The sequence below is a fragment of the Passer domesticus genome, chromosome 6, assembly GCF_036417665.1.
Source record: "Passer domesticus isolate bPasDom1 chromosome 6, bPasDom1.hap1, whole genome shotgun sequence".
Lineage (NCBI taxonomy): Eukaryota > Metazoa > Chordata > Aves > Passeriformes > Passeridae > Passer > Passer domesticus.
This window is the reverse complement of record NC_087479.1, coordinates 38,139,237-38,164,271: the sequence shown is the minus strand read 5'-3', so window position 1 is coordinate 38,164,271 and position 25,035 is coordinate 38,139,237. Positions and strand designations below refer to the sequence as shown.

At 39.6% G+C, this 25,035-nt stretch overlaps 1 protein-coding gene across 3 annotated transcripts in view; it reads right to left on the bottom strand.

Annotated features, from left to right (window-relative positions):
• Window positions 1-25,035, bottom strand: part of LOC135303213 (transmembrane protein 263-like) — a 231,183-nt gene that overhangs the window by 189,441 nt on the left and 16,707 nt on the right. Inside the window, exon 1 of one of the 3 annotated variants that reach the window (XM_064424702.1) lies at window positions 12,659-12,811. The exons of 1 other annotated variant lie outside the window; for it this stretch is intronic. In XM_064424702.1, the coding sequence (XP_064280772.1) occupies window positions 12,659-12,664 (6 nt within the window). In that variant the 5' untranslated portion in view covers window positions 12,665-12,811. Of the gene's footprint in view, window positions 1-6,611; window positions 6,635-12,658; window positions 12,812-25,035 lie in introns of those variants that run through there. One more of the 3 variants, XM_064424704.1, reaches the window with a different exon arrangement.

The following is a 25,035-nucleotide window of genomic DNA, read 5'->3' as shown; positions in this document are numbered from 1 at the left end:
TCTGGGCTACCCTCCCAGGTTTTGCATTTCCATGTTCCAGCCTTCTTGATCCTGTAAAGGGCCTGCAATATTACTGCTGGAAGAACATGAGCAGAGTTAAAAGATTTGCAGCTGAACTCACTTTACACACACAATATTTTCATGACATGTGGAGCTATAAAAATGTAGTTGCTTTTTCAGTTTCAAACTATCACAGGAAAAATCCCCACCATCTTCTTCCACTCCACTTTCCTTTTTTTTTGAAGTTACAGAAGAGTAAACACTAGGCATAGCTAGAGGGCTCCCTTTAAAAAAAAACTGATTTTCTTTGCAATGTTAGTACAGTGAAGAGTAAAATTACAAACTTAGCAGTCATTAGGAAATGAAGCTTTTGTGCACTTGGAAAACATGACTGGGTTTGTAGTCTGAACTATCTGAAAATGTATACTAACATACACAGCTGGAATGTTACAGAAGTACAGCTGGTACATCAACAGCTTGCAAAATGTTATTATTTGAACTCGGGAAGAAAAGGGGCTCATGGCCCTAAAGCTGCAGTATTTAGTTTCATTCTTTCCAAACCCTATGACTGAGAGGTTACCCTCAGCAGCATTGGCTACTTTCTCTCTTTCCTCAATTTGCTCATTATGAAAAGTAACACTTGTCAAATTCTGTCCTTTGCACAAGCAGCTCACATTTTCATCCATTCCCATTTTTTTTCAACAAAATGGACACGAGAACAAAAAGTACCACCATACTTTTAAGATGTTTTACAGCAGGGAAAAAAGAGACCACCCAGGTGAAGTGTACAGGTCTACTGTGATGGTACCAGTGTTAGAATCTGGATTTCTGCCAACCATGACTATGCAAGTTTTACCTAGGCTATTTACCTATTTCTCCTTGATTAAAAACACACAGTATCAACATTACCCAGCTTTGGTCAGTGAAGAGTTCCAACATTAAGTCATGCCTTATAGTAGCCATCACAGAAAGGGAAGAAAGTGTTTACCACATGGTACAGATGGAAAAGTAGTAAATTGCCTTAGTCCAATTTAAAAATAATAATCCCAGGAGCCAGTAATCAACATCAAGATCTAACCATCTCCTCACTTCAACTAAATAATGTGGTCCAGATTTTAAGAACATGTAAATAATTCTGGGTAAGAGCAACAAGTTGAATCTAAAGTATGTATTTCAATAAGTTTCTACACCAACCTGCAATATGTGAATTGACACTTCATTCCTACTCATCAGTGCCACAGAGAGAAAAGAAAAGGGGAAGGTGAGGCTACAGCAGTATACCAGATCAGAAGATTTATTTTTCATATAAAACATGTGGACACGTAAGATATGAGGCACCAATATGTGCCTTGGAAACATTCTGAACCACAATTATGGAACTTCTAAACTAGAAGGAGTCTTGTGCCTGTACTTTCTCGTTTACAACAGTAAAATTACTTCAATTCCTTAAAACAAGTAATAGCCATCTGCACATACTAGCTATATGCTGCTCAAGGAGGCAATCCAACTTCCAGGGACTATGGAAAAGCTAGCAAGAAAAGCTTTGTCTTCCCTTCTTCAGAATAGTCTGTATTCTGAATTTCCTAAGAGACAAACCTGCTCAGTAGCTTCTCCCAATGACAGTCCATGATAAGTAGTGCTCCTTTGGGTTACAGTTGTTGTCATCTACTTAAATACAAAGAGGATGCAAAATGCTACCCAAAGTGAGTGGTGGCATTATGGTTTTTTCTTTCTCATGTATGAACTATTACTGCTTGGTGTTTACTAGCACTACAATGCTCCAGTATGGTGGATATCACTGACAACACTTACTCCAAAACAAAGATTTGTCTTAGTTGGAAGTCAATCTTGTACCTAAGCTAGCATTAACAAATCAGCTGTGAGAAAAACAGAGCTCATTACAAACCACCATGAAGTCCATGGCTGAGATGCTGTCTGCCATCACCAATTTCCCTCCAATTCAAAACTTTTAACACTTGCTTCTGGAATATTACAGAAGAAAAATGCTCAATCCAAGACTACTGCTTCTACAGAACATGCTGAATGTGCAACAGAAATTACCAGAATCTTTGAGGATTTTTTTTTTCATTACTCAAAACCACTTAATCATAACACTGCATATTTTAACTGTATTTGGCATACATTTCTTGTATGGTTTTGAGAATTCTTCCCCAAAAAAAAGTATTTACAGCTTTTTTTTTCCTCAATCTCATGTTAAAAAGAAAAACAGTCTAAACTGAAGCATGGACATGTCAAGTAATCAATTTTAAGTTTTTCAAGAATTGTTTCGCAAGGAACTTTGCAATCTTGAGATTTCCTAGTTCCTAAAATAAAGTTCAAAATGTTTTGTACAGAATAACTTCAGTTCTCAGCTCACTGATATCTTATCACAATATATATTCACTTATGATACAGGGAGCTTCTAAAAGTAGTCTTGTAAACATCAGTTTATCAGACTTCAGCATGTCTGTCTAATCACTGAGGCCAGTGAGTGCGCATGGTACTGAGATTCACCAAGGAAAATGTGAAACAGTTAACAGTAGATGAAACTCCAGGTTCTCATATACATATCCAAAAGTAATATTTAAGGCTCAAACACTGATGGGTGTCATTAACATGATGACAAAGTCTCTTTACAATAGGGGGGTTTTTTTGTGTTAGCATTTCCATTGCTTTTTTAGTTACATCTGCTGAGTTCAAGTCACTGGACCTGCTGCAAGCTTGGTAATGAACATTTACCATACCCACCGTTCTGGCAGCACCGTCATCTATAGCAATCAAAAAAAAAAAATCCAGAAAATTATTTTCTGAGAAGGTTTGTAACTGTGCTAAGGTTGAATCCAACAATTTTGTTTCAACCTGTCTTTTTACACTATAATTTCAAGAGTGAGGCATCAGTTACATTTTCTTTTTTCATTCTTAAGGATCCATGACAGGCAAGTAGGAGAATGGGATGTACACAACCTGTAAGTTATTGGCTTGCGGGTTCAATAACAATCCTCTGGAGCTACAGTGGTGGCAGAAGGAATGTACACAGATTGCTTCTGCTTTGACACTCCCTCAGGAGCACCTGGGATGCAGGAAGGTGTATCAACAGTTCAGAAACATCAGCAGATATTACTCTACAATATTCTTTCAATTATTTAGGGTTTGTATAGCCTCTTAAATTGGGAATGAGTTTCCATTCCTCACTAGAACCACTGGAGAAGCACAAACTTAAATAGGTATTATTACAGAAAGTTAGGTTATGGCACAGAGCCTAAGAATATATTACTAAGAAAAACTTAGCTCTTCAGAGACAGTCCCTGCCCTCAACAAGCAAGCACTTCATACAATTCCTTGATGAGTACTTGACTATGAGCACCATTAAGACTTAGTGGCAATTTTTCTGTCATATTTTAACACAATCTCCAAGCTGAACAAGTAACTCAAGCAGAGGCAACACCCACCCTCCTTCCAAACTGAAGCTACAGATGTGAGATTTCAAGGTAGCTCACTCTGTCCCTGCCAACAGTTCAAAGAACTCTTAAGGAAGCTGAAAAGCTTTGTATGAACTCAGCAAATGCTAAAGATCAAGAGCAAAATCCTATAGGAATTCTCACAGAAACTGAGAAACATACAATCCCCTGTTCTGTTCACACTGTATGACTACTGACCTTACAATGCAGTTTAACCCAAAGGCAATGGACTGCTGTGACCTGGCAAATTAGTATTTGTGGATGTATAATGTGTTTGATAGAAGGCTGTGTATTTACAGATAGAGAGAGCTGCCAGTACTGAGCTAAACAAGTGTGACAAACTGCATGCAAGCATTTCAGAGTGTACCTTATGCTCTTCCACAGAATACAATATTTTGAGAATAATCCTGACCAGAAGTTTAGCTATGTGCTCAGATTTTCAGTATATTTAAAGGCTGTATATTTTACAAGTGCTGTAGTAAATGCATGCATGACAGAAACCAAGTTCCTACCCAGGCAGGGTCAGCATTTTCCACAAGGTACAGAGTTATGTTTATGGCACTGAAATCAAGAGCTCCATTTATCACCACATTTGTACTAACAAGTGATACCAGCATGCTCAATCACAAAAAGAGCCATACTACTTCAATCTCAGCAGAGTAACAAGTACTCAAAATACCCACACAGTACAGGAGCAATCCCAACATCAAGCAATCGGTGTCAGCTCATTTTGCTCATAAGTCACTACCAACATGAGACTGTCCCTGCAAATGCCCCAATATGGCTCATCTTTCTAAAGAGTCCACTCGAAGCAGCTAAAAAATCCTACCTGCACCACCACCACTTTTAGGCCTTTTAGACTCTTTTAGACTTTTGTACTTAGCATTATATTAACTACGGTACATAATCTTAAACTGAAGTCTGTCAATTGACTGTTCACTGAGTCAGGAATTCACTTTGTTAATGAGCAGCAAAATACAAAACTCCAAAACAAAGTCCAAGAAGGGCAACTATGAGGGACGGCAATCAAATTTTTAAAAATATATACAACTTGTGAAAAATTATTAATGAAATTGAACAAGTTTTGGACAAACAACTTCAAATTCCCTTCAGAGAACGATGTATCTTACAATTCTGCTCCTTCTCGCCATTCCTACTCTACTCACAAAAGAAAAAAAAAAAATTTAAATCCCCTACCATAAGCAGAACGAGAAGGAAATACACCATGTAAATACTCTTCTCCATTATATTCAAACTTATAAGTAATCTTTTCCCCCTTTCAGAACAGAAGCTGGTGAAATCTAAAGCTCATAGTCATGGATTCAGCAGCAGTTTACTGTCTCAGTTTGGAGACTACACTTTGGAAATAATTCTAAAATCTGCAGCTTTAGCTACTACTTTCCCTGTGCATTTTCATGTGAAAATGGTATTTATTTTCTGATCGAAACCTTCATATTCCCATTCTTGCTTCTAAACACTTTATTCCAGTTTCTCCTTTCCGACATTATCCTTCATTCATTTACATTCTGGACTCAAGCCTAGAATCTTACTTCTTCCACTGTAAGAAACTGCCTCATTCCTCCTAAAGCCTCTCCTTAAGAGCCCAGAAGGTCAGACTTGCTTCTTTCTATACAAATCCTCAACTGCCAGCATAAATCACATGTCCTCTGTCCTGGCTAACAGTGACTTTCAGACCTGGTATTCTATGTAGGCACAATTCCAATAAAGCAATTAAGCAGAGGAAAATTCGTGGCAGCCAGGCTTCATACCTCCACATCTGAGATTTCACTTGTAAGCTTCCCAGCACAGGTCCAATGCCTTTTTTATAGGGTAACAAATATATGTCAAGTGATAATCATAAAGATTAGATGCACCCCTAAAGAATGACAAGACTCAGTGGGTCCTTGTGAAGAAACAAGTGAAGTAATCCCCAAACACAGGACAGTTTGTTGAGTGCTTTGGGATGCTAAAGCATTCCAGTGAAAGCATTGGCTATTTATGTATCAGGTTTAAAGAATACTTATTTCAAATCCACAAGACTAAACCCCACAGTTTCCTGCACATTAGCATACTTTGCCCCTTCCTAACACCACAAAATCAAAACCCCAGCTCTTCTCATCCCAACTTCTCTTTCTCCAAATGCGTGGGAGATGATACATGTTATGCTGGGCTGAATGCTTGCAGATGCCAAAGGGCTAGTCAGATCCATTAACAATGAAGCTGACCTTCATCAGGCTTTCCTAAAGTGGCATCATTAATGACACTGGTAATTTGGGATCTCTCCTCTATCCAGTCACTGTTACAAAGTTCCTCAGAACTTATCTTGGATATTTCAGTTTTAAACAAATTAGATTCCATCTTCCATATCTGAAAATGGCTTGTGGCTCACAATGCCCTCTCTGCTTTTTACAAAACTACATAAGGTCTCAATTCCTACAGAAAAAAAAAAGGGGGGGGGGTTGCTGTTGTTTAAAGAAAAATAAAAATTAAACAACCAACGTCTAGGTAAGTAGTTCAACATGATGACAACCTTTTCCAGGGAGCTGAGGACCTACAGGTCCTCTTCAGCTGAAGCACACAACCACCCAACCATCTCCTTATTCTCAGCTGCTCAGATAACCGTGCTCAGACACTGGGAACAAGTTTAAAACTGTCACTGTACTTCTGTTAGGCAGTTTGCAGCTGCAGCTTTTACTTCAGCAATGAATTTTCAGCACTTTAAGGAATTAAGACTTAAAGTTTTCTAAATGCAATAGGAACATTCAATTGCATTTGCCATCATTATTGATTGCACACCCACACCTTTGGGATTTCCAATGTCAGTTGGATTTTTCCTGCAGTGGGAATAAAATTGATGAGTAACCATAAACTCTTTTTTTTTTTTTTTTTTTTTTTTTTTACTTTCCTCTATGTTTAAGAAAGCCTCTTGATGGATGCTTTGCTTTTAATTTTGTAAAACAAAGTTCACTTATAATGAGAGCTTCTGTGCCAGGTTTCAGCCCAAGGGGAATTTGAGTTGCAGTTATAAATGCCCTGGAACACTAAAGGAAAGTACAGAAATAGAAGTGCTGAGGATGACAGTAGTGTAAAATTGTAGCACTTTGTTCAAAGAACACTGTAACAAAGAACAGAAAAGTTGCTTAGATTACTTGCTGTTTTCTGAGTTTGGACAAACACATTAAGGAGGCTACAATTTTAACACTTAATTTTGCCTTGACAACAGGACTGTGGAGAGAGGCAATGAGAACAAGATTTAATGTTGCAAATGCCAAGTCAAGATTGAGTTCTATTCTCAGCAGAACAGTCAAATCCTATTTTTACAGCAATAAAACAACTTTGTACTGTCAGTAATCCAAATTAGGGTTTATTTGGCATAAATACATTTTCAAGAGTACTAATGACACCATGGTCTATTCTCCATTCAGCAAGCCAGTAAACTGATGGTTTACACTTTCCATGTTCATGTTTCGTATGGGATAGATAGCACCATTTATACAACAAACAGCCAATACAGCCTGCTCAGTGGTAGACCAGACAGTTCTGGATTTTGAATTAATTATTGTATTGAATTTTGTCTTGATCGATCATTTATTTTCCATCTGGATTTTACCTACTAAATCAATATTAGCACAGAAAGAATGTAAGAGTGGTTTTCAAAATCCAAACCAAGCAAATCACATTTGATCATGTACTGACCTGGCTCAAAGAGAATAACTAACACAGTATACTATACTGTACTATACTATACTGTAACATACTATAAATGTACTTTTCCAGCTTGGTCCTTGACAGATGGATTTAGTGATTAATGCCGGTCTTAGTCTGCCTGAATAAATGAGATAATGCTCTCTACAGAAAGAATATTTTCCATTTTCCTAACAAGAGGTGGAAGTATCACTCTAGGGAGCTAAAGACAGCATGAGAAATTTGTCTGAAAAATGAGAAGTCCTTTGCCTAATAATATAGGCATATGTGACAGAGGTCATTAAGATTTGCTCAACCATGTTAGAGATCTATAATGTAATATCCTTGTCACTATCCTCAGTAGGGTCACTAAAAAACAAACAATCCCCCCCCCAGAAAAAAAAAAAAACTAATGGGAAGAGGTATTAAGCAGAGTTCTATAACTATGGTTTCATGACTCAATTTCCATGCATTTATTTCCTTAAAAGTGCACTAGTACCGTTTTAGCTTTAACAATCTGAAATTTAAGTAATTTTTGAGGGCTTTTACAGCTAGAACATCAGAATTTTTACTGTAAGACTTGAATTCAAAGTACATAAGCATATATACAGCTTGAAAAACATAAGCATTATCCCCCAAAACAGTCACAAGAGATATTACTGGAAAAGTTTGAAACACTAGTCATCTTGTCAAAAATCTTAATTTCCTTTTTAAAAATTTGACTAAAAAAAAAAAGCTGCAAATCCATTTCAAGTTAAAAAGTTGTTTAAAAACCTGCGAAAGTAATTTTATATGCTAAAAATTGAGGATAAATATAAAATATTTTATTCAGGACAGAATTTATTCCTGTGTCCTTATTTCATTAGGTATTTCAAAAAGCATTTTCTGCATTTGGCAACTAGCTAGGAGATTGCATTATAATTTATTTATCACACAACTTTTAAATTTATTTTGTTGATGGCTAGATAGTTAAATATTTCCTTCCTTACAAATGAGTTTTGAACTCATATCAGAGCTTTTCAAGATCAGTATTGCTTGTCATTCTATGCACTTATTGTAGTGCTTTAAAGAAGAAACATTTCAGGTAAAATATTTACTAACTCTACGGAATAAAAGCTACATCTTCTGGTACTGTTAAGCCCTGCAATTTCACACCTAGCCTGCACAGTCAAAACTTGACTGCCAGAAGCAGTGACAGCAGTAACACCCCAGGCTTTATTTCAGGCTCCATACAGAGCTCTTTTTCTCCCAAACTCACTCCAAGAAGTAGTAACAAAGGTCACAACTTGCTGCATACAAGATTCCTACCAGAGTTACTACACTCAACAACCAAACAGCCATCAGACAGAAAAAACACTTGATCACTATGAACACAAGCAACACACTAGTAAGAACTCATTCAGGAAGCAATAGCTTTTGCTAACTGCTGCCTTCTACTTTGAAGATCTGTGAGGTGCAAAGGTTCTCCCTCCAAAATGTTTGAATGAATGAATGAATCAAAGCCCAGGAATTGCAGTAGACCTTGAGCAGCTCTGCAGAGGTATTAAGACTAAAATTTAATAGCACCAGCACAAGCCACTTCTGTGACTCCCGCTAAGCTCAGTCAGAACATTCTTTTGAAGAAACGTGAGCTCTACTATTTGTCCCACCTATGTAAGAATATACCTTTGCCCAGAACTTTGAAGGTATGCAACCTTTTCCCATCTCTCTGAAATTGAGCTGAAATATTGGAAAAGAAAACCACTACAAGGTTTATAAGGCAGTTCAGCAATAAAGAAAAACAGATGTGACCAATCACAGGCACATATTTTAATCAAAATTATCTACAGAATATGTACTCCATGGTCCCTTTCACTCTATCACTTACATTTTTGCTCCTCCTCATTCCTAGACCACATTTAGGACTACATGCTAGGAAAACAAAATATTACTATATACTCCATAGAAAGCAATAACTCTTGTATCTTATTTTTATAAGCTGTTCCTTTCCCAAGTACTTTTCATTTCAACTATAAAGAGGCCTGCTAAACAGGATTGGATAAATGTAAAAAAAAAAGATTACATATACATCATTTTGACAGGACAACCCACGACATCCTTAAAGAACAGAGCTGTCTGTAAACACAAGCAAGAAAAATATTTACTTGAGCTTTCCATAAATTTGATACTGCATCTTCAAAATATCTTGTCTTATTCTGATCTCTATCTGTCAACACTCACTATCACAGGCAGTCAGAAAAACAGAACTATAGGCAGTAAGTTCACATTCTTTTAAATATAGCTTTAAGTTTGTCAAAGTAAAATGTCACATTTATGACACTTGTCATCTCCGAAACTATATAACTTAACTGTGAGCACATGCCAAAGTACCACAAGCTCTTATTCTACTTTGAAGAATCCTTTCAATAAGGAGGGGACCAGCTACTTAAATCACATCTTGAGCTTGCTTTCACAAACAAGAACTTTGACATGACCTGCCACTCTCAATGCCTTTCATTTCTCTGATTTTGGGTTTAGGTTAGCCCAGTGACAGCAGCAGTGCTAGGAGCAGTCACCACAGCAGAACCATACCAGGAACTATCCTAGTGCCTCAACTCATGGACAGATTGAAGATACAGCATGAACAGGTTCTGTTAGCAAGGGCACAGCGCTGCCTAAGACGTGAGAAATCCAGCATTTACCCACAAGAGATTAATACTGGAAAGATCCTATGTTGTGGGACAGTAATTAGCAGCTGACTGATTACCAAATCCCTGCCTATCTCCCCACTGCCCTAACAAATGGAACTGCTCTCCCCACAGGACACATTACCCAGGCTCCTAATGCAGCCTGAAAAGGTGTATTTCCTTGCCATCAGGATTATCTGCTCTTGAAGGAAAGCAAACTTTACTGACATATTCAAAAGGTATCACTTATTACTATACACAGAAAAGGTCCACTTCCTGACACTATCTGAGCTGCTTGCCTCTCACTCCTGTCCTATAAGCAGGAAAAGGGACTTTAACCAGTTTTGTACTTTACATAGCCTGGAAGAGCCTAGAGACACCATCCTTCAGCACAGACACAGCTTAAAAGTCATGGGAACAGAAATAAAGTACACATAAAGACTATCCTGAACCCAGTCCAGCTTCAACACCAAATTTTAAAGCATTGCTTTGCCATACTACTTTACCTCACTCTACCTTTTTAACAGCATACTTGTTATGTGATTGTCTTAAAAATAAACTGCATCAGGCTTCAGTTTCCTCAGCAATGATCAGCATTAGTAATCGATCCTGAAAGGATCGCTTCTACAGCAGAAAAACATCCCCTGATGTTACCACTTACTTCCTTTGCCTGCTACTTCCCTTCCCCAAGTGGGCAGACCATTTTGATACATACTAGCATTAACCTGTTTTCGTTTGACTGCTCTGCCTTCTCAGCAACATGCTAACCAGCATCAATGAGTTGGGCATCAAAACCAGCCCTGCCAGAAACACACAAACTCAAAGCTATTTCCCAAGACATAACAATAACTAGGGGAGAAACTGACGCAATGACTTTTGAAAAGCTTAGTTGGGATGTCTTCCCTACAATGATCAAAAACTTAAACTTGTTTGTTTTAAAGTTTAAGTTGAACTACTTACAAGCAGGCCCACAAAAGGGATTCAGATTCATCTCACACCACACAGACACGTCTTCCTTCCCTTCTCCTTTCCTCACCCTTTTAAAGGGGTGAAAATACCACACATTTCAATGGATTCCACTTGTTAAATGAAAAGATAATTATTCCCACCCTCAGCTTAAGAATTTAAATCGTGCATCTGCAATGATCTTACCTAGAAGAAACTTGAAGCAACTCCTACAGCAAAAGGTGGCACACATGGAAAGAAATGTGCCCTGAAAGAAATTACCCACTCTAAGAAAAAGAGTGAACCCTTTTATACTGAAAAGCTCTACACAGTGCTTATACCTGGAAAATGATTGGTTAAAAGCAAACAGACAACTTTTCCCCCAAACACACTCATTTTTCTTGCAGCCAGAACATGATTCCACTCACATCTTGTATTTTGAATGAGCTCATCTTAAATAGCCAAGAGCTTTCCCCACTCTAGTGGGGCAAAAAAGGAACTCAGCAGAAGTAATGGTCTTAGCAAGAATAAGCAGCTGTTTAGTCTGTGTGCAATAAAACAGAAGCTGAAGGAAATCTTTTCAGTTTTGACCTCAAACTTGATGTACTGCTTAGAGAGCACTCTGAGGTGTTTGTTTTACAGTGAAAGTCAACAAATCACCCAAAGCCATAGTGCTGTTTATCAATAACGCTCTCAATACATACTTTTTATTATCCTACACTATTGGAACTAACAAACACTCAGAGAGAAAGAAAAAAATACACATTTTATTATCAGGCTTTGCACAAATACACAACAAAATATACACTGCATAGAAGGACACACTCTCTTCACATATATTTACTGCATGCACGCAGAGGCTGCCCCTTTTCTTTCACCCACCAGCTGTGCAGATATTATGGTTAAGAGCCCCTGGTGCCCAAAGACAATAGTTAAGCCCAGTGACTGCCACACCTGCACTTCCCAGAACCCAACACCTGCACAAGCTGGTGAACTTCTAACACACACTTACTTGACTCAGAGGCTTGGAGGAAGGCCTGAGCCAAATTTCTCCATCAGGACTGGTACAGACCTTTACAGCTTCTGCCTCAAAGAGCTCACAACATAGCTAATACATTTTTTATTTTACTGCTAGACAAATTCAGGAGACAGGGAGTGCCCAGTGTGCCTCAAGTTTCAGACTGATTAATGAGAAAAAAATCCCTTTAAAAATCATACATCTGAAAATTAAAGAGATATGACAATGTAAAGTGAAGAAAGGGCACTACAACAGCATTACTGACTCCTAACCAACACAACTGAAGACGCAACCTCACATCTGAGTGTTGTATATTACTACTTCTAGTCCAGCCAGCCTCAGCACGCACACCAACAGCCGGTCAGGTTAGACATTCTCTATCCTAACAGTTTTCCACAGCAAACTACGGAGAAAGGCGAGGCTCTGCCCCGGGCTCGGGGAAGGGCCTGCGAGAGCAGCAGCCCAGTGAGCCCCGGAGCAGCCCGGCCGCGCAGCCGGGCACGAACACGGCCGCGGGCAGCGAAACCGCCACGAGAGCTGAGCAGGAGGGAAAGAGGGCACGTTCTCCTGGAGACACCAGCCTAGAAGGGCAGCGGGGCCAGGCAGCCTCCCCCGGCTCCCTCGCTACCCCCTTCCCGTCTCAGCGCCGCAGGAAACGAGCCGGGTTTTCATGGAGAGAAGGGGGAATTCTTTCCAGGGAGACAGAACCAAGAAGCGACACCGCATCCCCCGCGAAGTTGGAAGCTTCTGGAAGTTGTGCACTTGGTTACGAGCGCGCACGGCCGCCACCACCTCCCGCCACCGGTTAGCGCCGGGCCCGGCCCCCGCCCCTCGCCCCCCCGCAGCCCAGCCGAACCCCCCGGCCCGGGGACAGCCGCCAGCATCACCTTCATGCCGCGTCTCCCGGAGCACCGCCCGGCGGGGATGGAGGGAGGGCGGGCGGCCGGCGGCTGCGTGCCCGTCTCCCCCGGCGCTGGGGCTCCGGCTCCTCCTGCCCGATGTAAACACACACCGGCGGGCGGGGGGAGGCTGGGCCGGGGGGCAGCGCCATGGCAACCCGGCCGGAAGAGGAAGCGCGGGGGTCAGGGGCGCCATGTTGGCGGGGGGCTCGCCGTGGTGCTGAGGGGCTCGGAGCCGGCGCCTCCGAACGGAGCCGGGGCTCCGCGCAGCCCGCACCGGGACACCCCGCCAGGCAACAGCGCTGCCTGACACGGCAGGCGGAGTGCTTCACCTGTGGGACATGCTGGCCTCTTCCAATTTCCAGCGTGAACTGCTGGGAATGCAGCAGGGAGATGAATTGACTCAGCCTTAAGTCAAACATGGAAGCAGTGTTGGTTTGGCCAAGATGAGGAGCCCGTTCTCCGAGCTCTGCCCTTGCTGTAGGCCTGCCGGCTTTCACAGAATCAATTAAGTTGGAAAAGCTCTATGAAATCCCTGAGTCTAACATAAGCGCCCCCATGTCAGCTAGACCATGCCATTAAATGCCACATCCAGGCTCAGCTCTAAGGACAGTGACTCCACCACCCCTCCCTGGTCAATCCATTCCGGTGTCTAACCACCCTTATTGTGAAGAAATTCCTCTTAATGTCCAACGTAAACCTCCCCCAGAGGGCAGCTTGAGGCTATGTCCTCTCATTTTTTCCGTTGTTACCTGTGAGAAGGGGCTGATCCCAGCAGTCCACAACCTCTGCTCAGGGAGTTGCACAGAAAGGTCACCCTGAGCCTCCTTTTCTCCGGGCCAAACATCCCCACGTCCCTCAGCCTCTCCTCACAGGACACCCACTCCAGACCCCTCACCAGCCGGACAAGGATCCCGGTCACAAGCTGGGTGACCAGGAGGGTGTGCGGCTTTCGAGCCCTCTCCTGCTATCCTCAGGCAATGGAGCATGGCTCCAGCCCGCAGGATGGGGGCTGTGCCCATGCTGCTGCTTCATGCGAGGGAGTATGGTTTGGTGGCAAAGGTAAAAGAGTCTGGACAGCACCTTTGGCATCTAAAGTTTTGTTTCATGTGTATTGGTTTAAAACTATCTCTGAGCACCACCACACACATGGGTAGAAGCATGTTCTGCTAGTCGATGGTTTGGTGCAATGAGGGAAGCCAGACAGAGCAAAACAAAAAGAAGAGTGGTTTGAAGTAATGATTCCTGAAATAGGGAGAGAAATCAACATTCAGTGAATTATGTTGATTAAGAGTTCATTTTTCTCTGATTTAATATTATTCTACATATGAGGCTGAGTTAATATGTAGAGAACATAACTAACTCAACAAGTGGTTGAATCCAAAAGAGGAAAGCCTGCTTTTGTTACATTTTTTAACTTCTTAACTAAGAACTGTTGCAATTTCTTCTCTGAAAAAGTACCCTAGGCACCTATATATGTCTTTTAAGGCATTCTGGAATACAGTGGACCCTATTTAGTAAAAAACAATAAAAAGAACAATTACATCGCTTAAAGTCTAGGAATACCTTCTCTCAGTGCACACTTAAGTTTTTGTTTGTCCCATACTGTCATTTCTAATTGCAGAACTTCCTTGGAGTGGTACCATAAGACTGGTTTCCATTTTTCAGTTAAAAAGGAAACTCTTGAAAGACACCAAACAAAGTAATTCCCTCACTTCACATGGGCTGACAATTAAAAAGATTCATTTCCTTTGCTTTTCACAACACATCCATGCCTTACATAATTATCTGCATCACTTCTTAGAGGAAGCATTCTCTAGCCCTTTCCTGGCACAGACTCTCATAGCAGAATTTATAATTTCTTATGCAAATATAAAGATGCTTCACAAGCATGTGAATCTTCTCAGAAGAGCAGTAGTGGAAGCCAGTGAATTCAGTGAAGGTTTCAAATACCACACTAATTTCTACAGATCTGTACATATCTTGTGTGCAACCATATTAGAGATATAAAACTAACTGTAACAATAGAACCAAAATGTAAGTCTTTCCTTCAAAACAAAAAAAAAATTATATCAAATAATCTTGTCAATAGTATTAGTAGAATTATATTAAAATTTTAATTGTATAATGCAAATGCATATTTTGGTGGGTAGAAAATATAAATTTTGTGTTGAGTTTAACATGTAAATTATAGCCTGATTAAAAATAAAATAATATTGCCTAAAGTATAAAGGCTTAAAGAGAAAAATATCTTTTCCCTTATCCAGGTTAAATGATTCATTCTAGTTCAAAATGCAACTTTCTCCATTTAAAATAGTGAATTTCAGCTGAACGTAAATTTTTTCTCAGCAAGTTCCTAAGCCCATAAAATAAAATAGATAAATAGATTGAAGTGCGATCTTTTACGTAAGTTAACTTCAGGTTGTAATGTTTGCAATGTCTGCAAGACAAGAGTGTTCCAGCTGAAAAATCAGAATATTCTGGATGATAGACAAATAGGGGATGAGGAGAGGGGGCAAAGAATGAGAAGGAAATGTGTTTACTTTGTGCTGAGCACACAAAGAACTTTATTTGTGAAACTATTTCAGCAGCACCAAAAATATTGCTTATTTTCATCCAAAAGGATTTAGTCCATTTAATGCACTCCAGTCCTGGTCTGGTGAATTCACCTCAAAAGCGTGTCTCTTCTGAAGCAAATGGCTAATGTATATGCTTCCATAAACTACACTTTTTGTAAATTAAAAGTGATGTGTTTTCATGGACCTAGGCTTCAAGAAGTGTGGACCAACTGGGGAGATTTGCCTACCTAGAATTTTCAGTGAAGGCTGGGGTCTCAAACACCTTAACTAAAGCATTGATCATTTATAATTTTGTTCAAGGTATTGAGGTATTGAAATCAGTGGGCCAAAAAAAAGTTACCTTCAGATTTGGTAACAGTACATTCCCAAACTACTTATTAGAAAAAGAAAGTTTTATACAAGTTACCATGTAGGGGTGAGTATGTGAAAGAGTGATGTTCAGGTATATTTTTTTCTGTGTAGACTAGAAAGTCCACTCCTCAGGTACAAAATGACTAAGAGCTTCTCCCTATCCCATTTACTAACTTTAGGAGATGAGATTTCAGCACTTTTTGCCTATGCTGATAACCATACACTGGCTCAGAGATAGGAACCATATCAACAACTGAAGTCCCAAATCACACCCCTACCATGACAGAGCTTCCCCTTAGATGTATTGGAAAAGACTGAGAGAACGAATGATTGTTTTACAGTACTCAGGTGGACAGAAACATTAAAACAGAGATAATTGATACTAGATTAGACTGGTGCAAGGTTCAATTTCACCTGAGTGCAGGTGGCTGCCATCATCAAGCAGAATGGCCCTGCTTCATTACCCCTCTTTACCTCCTTTTTTCATCCCTAGGTTCTTAAGTCATATTCTTGCCCTGTGTGACATTTGAGCAGCCTTATCACTGCCTGCTGTTAAAAAACATAATGCAGCAAAAAGAAATGCAAGTGCCAGGTGGTGTAAGGCAGGAAAATAATACACAGTAATAATTCATTGAAACAGGTGATCACAGTATGGTGGGATTAGTTGGCTCATGTGTTAAAGGGTCCTGCTAGAAAGGAAAATATTTCCAGACAATGAAGCTGCTGGTTAGTAATGACTGGAGCTTTTACAACTCCTCCAGACATCTCTGTTCCAGATTAAAAAATTTCCCTTACCTTGAAATCTCATCTCCTAAAGTTAGTAAATGTGACAGAGAGATAAAAAATTTGCCATTGGCCTTTTCAAGCATCCCAAGAACATCCAACAAACAAATTAGCCATAACTTTGAAAAGACGTAAGCGTCTTTTGCTCATCTTTGCTCATCTTGGTGAAGGACTTGTGTATTGAGACCTGTCCTTACTTTATATGCTTTACAGACCTCTGTAGCTGTCAGTACAGCAACATTTGATTCTCTCTTGCCTAACTTCACCTCTACAACATCCCTGCAATGTAGGGAGGTACTTGCTGCACTGGGTAGCTGGATATTGGAGAATATTCCAACTCCAGCAGAGAATTCATAAAATTCTCCTGGCATGAAGTTCAGCTGAAGGCACAAAGGTAACTAAACCAAGGGAAGCTGTACACCTACAGCAGTCAGTTGCATAAGCACCACCCTACACTGGAATCTGAATGAGGTGTCAGCTGCCACAGAAAATGTTTGTTTTGTGGCAGAGCAAGGAGCATCACTTAGCCTCCTACATCCTGGACTGGTAACAGCCTAATTCAGGAACCGACTCCTTTTAAGGATCTCCTATTCATTTTCAAACAGCCTTAAATCCTAATGGTATAACAAGAAAGGCATAGACAGTCCAGTGTTTTGGCTGCATCATCGGACTCAGAGTTGTAGAAAGCACCATCTAGAGGTCCACAGGTTTCCACCTGCCCTCTCCTATGAAGGGCCCGTGGTACTCAAGCTGAGGAATTTGGCATGCCAAAAACTCATATGCAGCAAGGCTTTTTTCCTCTGTGCAAATTTTGGTATTTCACACAGTATTTTAGCATTAGGTGCAAAGTGTACAGGTGTGTTTAAATGTAAAATAATGGCTCAGTGTTGCATGAAATAAAGACAAGCTACAGTTCCCCCTGGGCAGTGGGAAGTCTTTTTATCAGGAAATAGGAGAGGTATCAAGAAAAGGAATGGAATCAAGTGTAGACAAGTAGTCAGCATATTCCTGAACACCTTGTTACGGGATGTAACAATAGGAGATTTATTAATAGTTTCTGAAATTAGTTATAACTGGATTTGACATATTGCTTCATGCATATAACATCTGGGTCTTGCCCATGGAAGGAAGAGATTTTGATGTTTCTGTGATAAAATAAAAATGAGTTACACTCCTCATGTATCAGGCACATTTTGTGACCATATATCCCTCTTATTGGGAAAGTTCTTATCTAAAATCCATTTCAAATCTCTATTAAAGATCCTTTTGCACAGAGATAGAGCACTTACCCATTATCTTGTAGGGCTGTAATCAGTCTGCCCAGTTCTCTGAATGCAAATGCTTTTTGCTCAGTTGTGTAAAATCCTGAACTCCCAACATCAGCTTGTCTTATTATTTTTTGTTCTTTGTTGTGTTTCTTTATAGTTCTTTGAAAGAATGTTGTTAAATGAGGCAAGCTGTTTTATGCCTGTGACAGAGCCTCTCCCAACCTGTTGCATGACAAGAAAATAAATACACTGAAGATGATATGAGGAGTCACTGACTATCAACATGGTCTGCTTGCTCTCAGAGCACCAAGAAAGAATGGGTTTCTTTTTCATTATGGCAGGAGTTGTTTCATGAGGCTTCTGTTAAATGGACAAGCACTTCCACCAACAGATGATGGCATCTTCTACTGAAATTTTGTACAAAATGGGTTGTATAAAAAAAAAGGGCACATTGTTGGCAAACAAGGATTCTAACAGCCTGATTTCTCACTTACATCTTCTATCATGCTTATCTCTGCAAACAATCGGTAGAAAATGCTACAACCTACAAGGATGGCATAAATGATAAAGTAAGAGCCATTACAGAAGCATAACTATAATGGTTGCACCTCCTGCTCATGAGATAATAGTTATAGGAGCATTCAGATATTAAATTTAGGACTTCCTCATTGAGGTCATACAAAATTTTCACTAATTTCCATAGGATTTTTCTTTTGTTTCAGTACAATAGGAATACATCAGATACGGCATCTATTTAACTCTCTAATTGGTCAATAATTTTATTTTGTCTGAAGACAGAATTATTTTTAATTATAATTCTTTTTTTTTTGAGAATGAAGAAGATACTAATTTTAGTTTAGCTTTAAAATATAATAAAGGTACCCAGCTTGTTCATGTAGTATATGGCTAACTTTGAATCACTGAGAAAAATAAACTAGCAAGATTTGAAATCACTTTATACCAAATAAGCTGTGAAAGCATCTATATTTATACGTTTCCAAAATTAAAATTCAAATGAGATTAATTCCAAAATCCAGCCTAAAAAGTGACTGAAAGCTGCATTTCATCAAAAGCCATGTGTTTGGCAAAAAAGCAGGTTCTGATAATTTTAATGAGGAAAAAAAAACCTGAAGTAAGCAAGTTTGAACTTTTGGCTTCACTTAAACAAAGCTGCTATATTTAATATGCCTTTAGTTACAGAGCACAGAGGCAATTTAATTTTTATGTAGGCATCAAAGTCTTGCAATAGAAAACTGTTTCTGCCAAAATGTCAGGATACATAACTGGATTCACATATGGGCTTCCCAGATTTCAGGAATTTTCAGATTCATTTTTACTTTGAACTCATTCCAAAGACTTGGAACTGTACAAACAGCAAAGCCCTGTTAGTAGATTGTGCTGACATTTGGAATCACCAGTGATTTTTTCTCAGGATGGCAGAACAAGGCTCTTGATAATAATTCACCCCCATCATGAACAATAAAATTCATATGATGGTTCCTCTCTTTATAGGGTATTTTTGACCTGTTTAAGTCTTTTTTTTCCACCTATACAGACAGTAAATTCTTTTACAGAAAGGAGACACTGACATGGTAATGCTTGCAGAGTTATGGTGTTTCCTATAATCTGTGCTTCTGGCCAACATCCTGGAATGAATTTATCACCCACTGTGTGATCTCCCTCTCCAGGATAAAGTTTCTTCTCAATGTTGACAACAGGGATGAAAAATCAACTAGCTGCCTTCAAGTCTAGAATCTGTGGTCCAGAAAGAATACTAGTGGCTCTGAATTAGATACACTCTTATTCCAACATAAATTTACCTCACAGTGTTAAGATGTAATGAAATATTGACTTGGTTAACCTTCTGCTGAGTTTCTGCTGAGTTCCTTTTAAGTGGAGTTTTTCTTTCCCCTGTTCTTTTAGAGATGAGAGATTAACATCAGTGACTTGTTTCTCTGCTGGGCACTGTGTGAACTTTCCTGAGATCTACAGGTGTACTTTGAGCTGTAGCTAAGTCCACATCTGCTTGTCCACTGCAGCTTTAGCCAACTCACTCTGTCCTGCCCTCTTATCCCTCTCCCAGGTCATCTTTCCAACCTGACCACTGATCCACTGCTTTGCATTAGATCCATATTAATGTTCCAAGACACCCTCTGGAGCAGTGACAGTGTTGTTGAACTGCAACACTAGGAAACAGGTAGAGACCATCTACCTGGGAACCTATAGCAAAAAGAAAAATGACAGTCAGTGTCAGCACATTGACACAGTAACTGCCAGATGCTTCACTTCTCACACAGAAACACTTTGTGTAGCTTTTAAAACTACCCACATTCAACAGCTGCTGCTCAAAACAAGTTTCCACCAAGAGCAGCTGACAATAAACTTTAATATTGATGGGAAAGTCCAATCACTAGGCAAAAAAAATTCTAAAGAATCCCCCAGAGAGCATCCACAAGGCAAGCCTGTGTTCAAGCTGCCTATCAGGTCAGGCTAGGGCAGATGCCAGCACCTGGAATGGTGTCTAGAGTGTTGAACACTTGAAACCAGCTATATGTAATCCCAGAATGACTAGTATTAAACACAGAATAGGGCTTCCTTATTTGGTGTAACATGCCAGCCATGTGTAGGTTTTGCAGTTTACAGTCAACGCAGATATTGCAAGCTGCCACAGGTGACTGACCCTCTTCTTACAGATTAGGGTTAGAGCAAGTCCCAGCCCTCAGATGATAAATGAACTCCAGAGGACTGTCTGTCATTCTGTAGGTGCTGGTCTCACTTTAGTAAGAACAGAGAATCTCAGATAATTACTTGAAGCAAAAGCTGCATGAAAGAGGGAGTAATTTACCATGAATTCAACCGTGCACTGGGGATGCTGTATGAACAGGAATGATGGGGGCACACATATTAAAAAAAATGCCTGGCAGTTCATTAGTCAAAGGATCCTCTCTCATGTATTTCTGAATACTTAATTGGAGTTGCACACAAAGTGGGTGACAACAATGCCTCAGAGCTGATGATATCATACATAACCATCATTTTGACAGGAATCCAGTTCCATCTCAGACCCAGCTCACAGCAGTGGATTGGAGGGGGTGGGGAGGGAGACTCATGCCTTGGCTCCATCACGAAACCACACAAGAAGTATTTTGCAGGCTGTTTAATTGCTTGTTACAGATTTCATACACTCTTAAAAAACCCCTTGCAGAGCAAATATTTGCAAGAGACTCTGCCCCTATGCAAAACTCAGTGCTTCTGTCTTTATGCATTTGTGCTTTTATGCCTGCATATGGGGATTAGCATGTACAGTTAATCCTTTTTCTGAGCCTGTTGAAATGTGGTGGGACCATTACTGCCATGAAAGGGAACTTTCATCTCCTTCATGCTATTCTCCACTAATGGGCTGTGCCTTGATAATTATAGCTCTAAAAGGAAAAAAATTGACCTCAGTTTGCCTATTGTAGAGCTACCATGGAGATAGGATACCAGCATTGCCCAGGAGATAAAAGCACAGGCAAGTTATATGGATTCTAGCAACTGTTGAAAAATATATGAGCTATTTAAAAAGCAAAATGCTAAAGGTGTCAGTTCTCCACTGCAGCAGGGAAAGTGCTACCTTTGCATAGCAGAACTGCATAAAATGCTGTGGCAATCCCACAGCTGTCAGAAAGCACAAGTTCAGATACAACATACTCAGATTCTGTCACCATATTTTTCTTTTCCTTCTTTCCTTGGTTTAATTTTACTGTTCCTGAGGTATCTGGTTCTTCAGCTGACAGAGACAGCAATGTACTCTTATATAGTAGTTTTAGCTCCTTTTAATCTCCAGGAGAAAGACAGTGATCAACTGAATTTTAATTTTTTTCCTAGTAGAACATGGGCATCTAAAATATCTCACTTAAATATCAACCAGCACTAAGATTCTACAGCAGGTTCTCAGATTTCTCTGTTTCAGATTTGACCTTAATTTCTGTGTAGAAATGAGATAATAGCACCCAGATGATTTGTAAGTGCTTACAAGAGAATGCTTAAAAACTGGAGGCTCTGTTCTTTTGCCAAATACTGCTTGTCAGGAAGGTGTAGAAATCCACATAGACAGTGAGGACATGGGACTCAGTTCTACTACTGAGAGAGTCAGTATCTGAATTTCTTTATTGATGAAACATGGCTACTCACCCCACTTTTCAGTGTAATCTTTTAATCTTTTAATATAGCTTCATAATAATTTGAATGAAACATGCTAAGAAAGTTCTGAACATTATTATCCACTTGTACTCTTATCTTCTTTAGCTTAGCAGTATAGTCCCAAAACATGTGCTGTCCCTACAAATATTCAGAGAAACGGAACCTATTTGATTTCTGAAGTATCACCCTGATTGATTTATGAAAGAAATGTTTGCTTTCTCCCAAGTGCTCACTGCTTACCTAGTAAGAAATTTCATCTGAAAATAATCTCTTCTGTACGAAACCATTTTTCTTTCTTGCTCTGAAAGCTACTGTGGAAATGCATGTACATGTATATATGTTTCTGTGTTTTTATAAAGTCCAAATTCTGGTTGCAGACAAATACCTGAAAAATGCACACTTCCTTTAAAAATACTCCCAAAAAGCAAAGAAGTTAGACAAAAGGAGCAACTAAAAGAATAAAACTTGAAAATTGCCAGAAAATATAATTATCTGAAATGGAAATAAGATGTGTACTAGGCATTGTAAAAATGCAACAATGATGCTTAGACATAGGAAGCAGCAGAAATAAAGAATGGAAGATGTGAATAATGAAAATAAAAAGCAGTGTAAATTCTGACCAATGGCATCATATAACATGGGTTAAATGAGAATTTAAAAAAAATAACAACAAAAATCAATCAAACTTGATGGAATCAGTAGATAAGCAAGTAGTAAAAGAGAAGGTAAGGTTACTGCAGCAAAGCTGTACATCCCTTAGGTTGATGTGCTACAGAACAGAACAGGGATGTTCCTGGTAAAACACTCCTTACAGGAGTTGATCTGAGGAAATCTCACGTTTTGGAAGAATGTCTCAGAGAAAATCTCACTGCTGACAAGAAAGGGTTTTAGCACAAATCAGTGCAGTAAATAGTAACAACTTACTAGGAGCAGATGCTGCTCACCCAGGAGCTCAGAGGCAGCTCACATACGAAACTGCTTGGCCACTCAGTGAGCTCAGTAAGTGCTGCTTAAATCACCTCAGGGCCAGAGCTACAGGAAAGTGCAATCCAATTTTGAAAAGGATCCAGGATGAGCAGTTGCAGTTCTTCCATACTGTGTCTTTGGCCTAGTCTTGGTCTCTTTCCTGGACCTTGGATCTATGTGTCCTTGTCTTTAGTCTTGTCTCTGCCTTTGTCTTCTGGATGCAATTCACATCAAACAGGCTGTGCTCCCCTCGGGAGCCCCCTTATAGAGTCACCCTTTTCAGGCTGTTCCCTTCTGGCCCATTTGTCTTGGTTCTCTTTCAAGGCAAATCAGGACATGGGTAATGACCTATGCTGTGTAGTTAAAGTGGAGCTAGAACAGAGTAGGAGGATTATTTGGGTTCCACAGTAAAAGCTCCTAGGAGGACTCATCAATAAAACAAATCTTGAGATAAAATGGCACAGTTAAATGGCCCATTTTCCTAATGGGCCATCAAAGCACCTCAGGAACATATTGTGGCATTTGTATGTATAATGGAGGAGGTGTGTACTGCAGCCACAAGCTGCAGAAGCTAAACCAAAGTTTTGAGATGGTTCAGGCTAAAACTGATGCATCATTTCTCAGCACAGCTTATAGGACACACTCTTCATGCCTGTAAGCATTTTCTGCAGGAAGCAGTTAGTGATCCCAGCTGAGACAGGGATCAAAGCAGCAAACAGGCTGTGAATGGTGATGGGGCATTCCTGTTTCTGGAAATGTGTCCCACTTGCACAAATGGCAAACCACTAGAGAGCAGCATTAAATCAGGACTTCTGCTATGTAAAATAATGCTTTAGTGTGATATTTGCAGTTGGACACTGGTTTCAGACCAGATTTTACCAGAATCAGGGAGGCTATAGACCAGCCAATCTCATCTGGCTCAGTCCCAATACTCAAATACTGAAAACAACCTTTGTAGCTTGTCTCCAGGAACCCAAATTTCCCCATGCATCAAGTTCAAAAGCTATAGTAAAGTTCTCTTCAGCCTACAGCTACTGCAAATCAGAGAAAACCGACTGTGCTGGAAATGCTTCAGCTGATTCCTGTCTCTAGGCATTATCTGGGGTTAAGGCTCACTGACCCCTGGAGTTATCTCCATTGCAAAGTCTTTGGACTTGTGCCTCTCCTTTCTAACATGATGGTATCATACTGACACTGGAAAGGTAAAGGATAAGTGGTGGTAAAATAGCAGAGATCACACTGCTGCAGGAGATCTGGGAGGAACAGAGTCTGCACACATGATGGGTTTAAACTGATTTCAACATAGTTCAGTACAGTACTGACACTGGTGATTTTTTTCTTTTAAAGAATAAATATTTCTTTTAAATTAAAACATACCCAAAATATGGAAATATGTCAATATATGCAGTGGAATAAAATGCTGTAACAAACATTTCAATTGACTGATTATAATAAAATTAGCATTCAAAGGATTTTTGTATCAAGTGTATGGTTTGCTCAAAGGCTGTGAAAGGCTGGCTTTTGCTGCCTGGTAACTGGGACAGAGTAAGGACCAGGGACCCGATTTAAATCTTATTTTTGTGATTTTGACCTTTTCTGCAAAAGCTAAAACACTTTTGCACTTGATCAAGGTCAATGATTTAATTATTCTAAACTGATTAACTGACTCACAACTCAAAAGCAGGAAAGCTCATTTTCTTCTCTCAATCAGTTAATGAGGCATGAATTGCATGCTTTCACTAATCCTAGCATCCTAAAGACAAAATATCTGTAAACAATTAACCCTTGAATATCATAATTTTAAACACAAAGGATTTTTTGTGTATGTTTTTATTGTTTAACTCTTTTCAGCCTGTTATAGTGTGGTATAATAGCTTCATTTAATGGCTACAAAGTTATTTTAAAATGCTCTTGTGCAGAACCTGACTTCTCCCTAAATGCAGGATTGCTCAAAACAGCCTTAAAAAGAATTGTTATGTAGGAAGTGCAATGCTTTCTATAACTGTTACTTTAAAAATTGAGATTTTTAATGTAGTAAGGACAGTTGGCCTCTTTAAACAAGTAGAGATATCTGTGATTCCTCCTCAAAGGTAATAAGCTTCCTAAGGTGAACACACCATTGAGTTATGCCAACGGTTTGTTCACTAGAAATTGCCAGCATAACCTTTGAGTGAACAGCTGAGGAACTGAGCTTTAATGTGATATTCCACTGGCTGCTTAGACAATCACACGGCCA